At 33.7% G+C, this 2,270-nt stretch overlaps 1 protein-coding gene across 1 annotated transcript in view; it reads left to right on the forward strand.

Moving 5' to 3' along the window:
- The window catches only part of ccl19a.1 (chemokine (C-C motif) ligand 19a, tandem duplicate 1), a 2,452-nt gene extending 462 nt beyond the window's left edge, over positions 1-1,990 (forward strand). Inside the window, exons 2-4 of the mRNA XM_016572744.1 lie at positions 688-811; positions 1,145-1,265; positions 1,770-1,990. Of these exons, the coding sequence (XP_016428230.1) occupies positions 688-811; positions 1,145-1,265; positions 1,770-1,808 (284 nt within the window). The 3' untranslated portion in view covers positions 1,809-1,990. The remainder of the gene's footprint in view (positions 1-687; positions 812-1,144; positions 1,266-1,769) is intronic.
- Positions 1,991-2,270: the final 280 nt, after the last annotated feature.

Raw genomic sequence — 2,270 nt, forward strand, 5'->3', positions numbered from 1 at the left:
TCATTCTCTTCAGCAGTCCAGCAGGTAAGTCATGTTTTCTTCCTTCATCTTCATCTTTATGTGCTTCATGAATGCATGGAGGATGTGATTTATTTGATCATTTATTTGTTCATTTATTTCACTTATATGATAGCAGATCATACAACTCAATGATTCTAGTTAGTAATCAGAGAAAAAAAATCTGATTAGCTAAATCTAATCAACTAAAAAGACTCAAACTGAGTCATCCCAACAGTGATCAGTCAGTTTATTTATTTATAATTTTGTATGTATTTATGTATATATATATATATATATATATATATTACATAATATTATTTTTAATTATATTACTATTTTTATCTATGTATTGTATGTATTATTTATATATCAAAATGTAAATATATTTATTTATTAAATACATAATATTTTTAAGCAAATTAATGTAATTTAATATAACAACTAATGATATAAAATTAAATATAAACACTTACACTTGATTTGGTTTACTGCAAACTATTATACAAGTACAGCACAGTAATTTATGCACAATAAATGTGCCAAGCCACTTTCTGTTTTTCTTACATACAGATGTTTTGAGACTTCTCTAGGGGCAGACACAGGTGGCGCTAAATACTTGTTTTCCTGTATTTCCATCTCTTGTCTCTCATCATTTTTTCATTTCTCTTTTGTCTCAATCTCTCTCAGAGGCTCAGGCAGACTTAGCACTGGACTGTTGCCTGATGGTTAGCCATAAAAGCATCCCTAAACACGTCCTCCTCACTTACCGGAAGCAGCTGAAAGTTGACGGCTGCCCCCGAGATGCTGTTGTGTAAGTATATAGTAGTCAACATTTGAAGTGGATCAAAAAAGTTCATCAAAGTTGTCCTAAGACAAGAGCACATTTTGGTTTAGATTTTAGGACAACTTTGATGAAAGGTTTTGATCCACTTCAAATGTTGACTAGTGTATTCTTCAAAGGAAACTATTGGACTGGGTCATGTGTGGGAGCCTGGGAGTGAATGAAACTATTTATGAGCACAATGTCAGACAAAGCAGACATGAAAGGGCGTATTTAATGGGAAAAGCAATTGCGCTTAACATACAATGCTCCAATTGTCTACTCTTCTAGTCAAATAATGTGCAAAAATCAACTATCTTTCAGATTCACAACCAGGAAAGGTTTGAAACTTTGTGCCCCACCTGCAGAGGAACAGCAGTGGGTTAAAGAGACGATCAAGTTTCTGGACACTAGGCTCAAGAAGTGCAAGGGAAACAAATTTCATGTACGTAATTCACCGTAGTTTTGTTTCCTCAGTCATGTTTAGTATCTGATGACATAAAGTTGGTTGCACAACAGGTGCATCATTGTTATTGCACGAGCCCTGCAGCAGGCCACTTTCTCCTTTCTGGTTTTCATCTGCCACATGACATTGTTTATATGTAGTAGATCATGATTTGTATGTTATGATCTTACTCATACAAAACCACAAACTATTCAACTGTGAAACCACAAGCCAAAACATCCTCCTACGGCAAGCTTACTGAGCCTTAAACCGACCACCAACATTGAGGACTCAGTCAGACTGTGGCGCATGTTGCATTATACATGTGCAGAAAAACTGTATTTTAAATAATGAAATTAGAATTAGTAACAGAATTCTAATAAGAATGCAACATATTCAAATATAAGAAGCATTAGAACAGTTAAATTCAAGGCAAGTAAAAGAGTAACATGCCTTTATGAGCAGGCTTTAACTAATGGTTTTCTCTGTGTTCTTTTATTTCAGGAGAAACGCTGTCATGCCCTGAAGAATTTGTCTTTTTGAGTGAACACATACATATATACATTAAATGGCAGCTGATGTAGTCGTTGTGACAGCTCACTTCTAACAGTTTCTGTAATACATTTAGGGTCTTCCTCTTTCAGCATTTTCATCCTAAATTATCAAAACATGCCAAGTTGTCTGACCTTCCCATAGTTGCTGTTGTGTGAACATATTCTTCTTGGTTTTTGTGTGTATTCTATTCTGATATAATCATTGTGTTGTTTTTGTTTATGTGAATAAATTTGTTGAAAAAAAAAAAACACAATTTGAAGATTGTATTCTTCAAAGTCCTGACTTAAGACATAAATGCATAAACACATGATAATGTGTATATTCTCACACACATACACACAAACACACATTCATCTATCTAAACAAGGAATTGCACTTAATTGCACTTTAACTGTACAGTAAGACAAAATATAATTACCATAAACTCTCCCAAACCCTAAAATACAACTT

This window comes from Sinocyclocheilus rhinocerous, unplaced genomic scaffold (genome assembly GCF_001515625.1).
Source record: "Sinocyclocheilus rhinocerous isolate Xijiao unplaced genomic scaffold, SAMN03320098_v1.1 scaffold352, whole genome shotgun sequence".
Lineage (NCBI taxonomy): Eukaryota > Metazoa > Chordata > Actinopteri > Cypriniformes > Cyprinidae > Sinocyclocheilus > Sinocyclocheilus rhinocerous.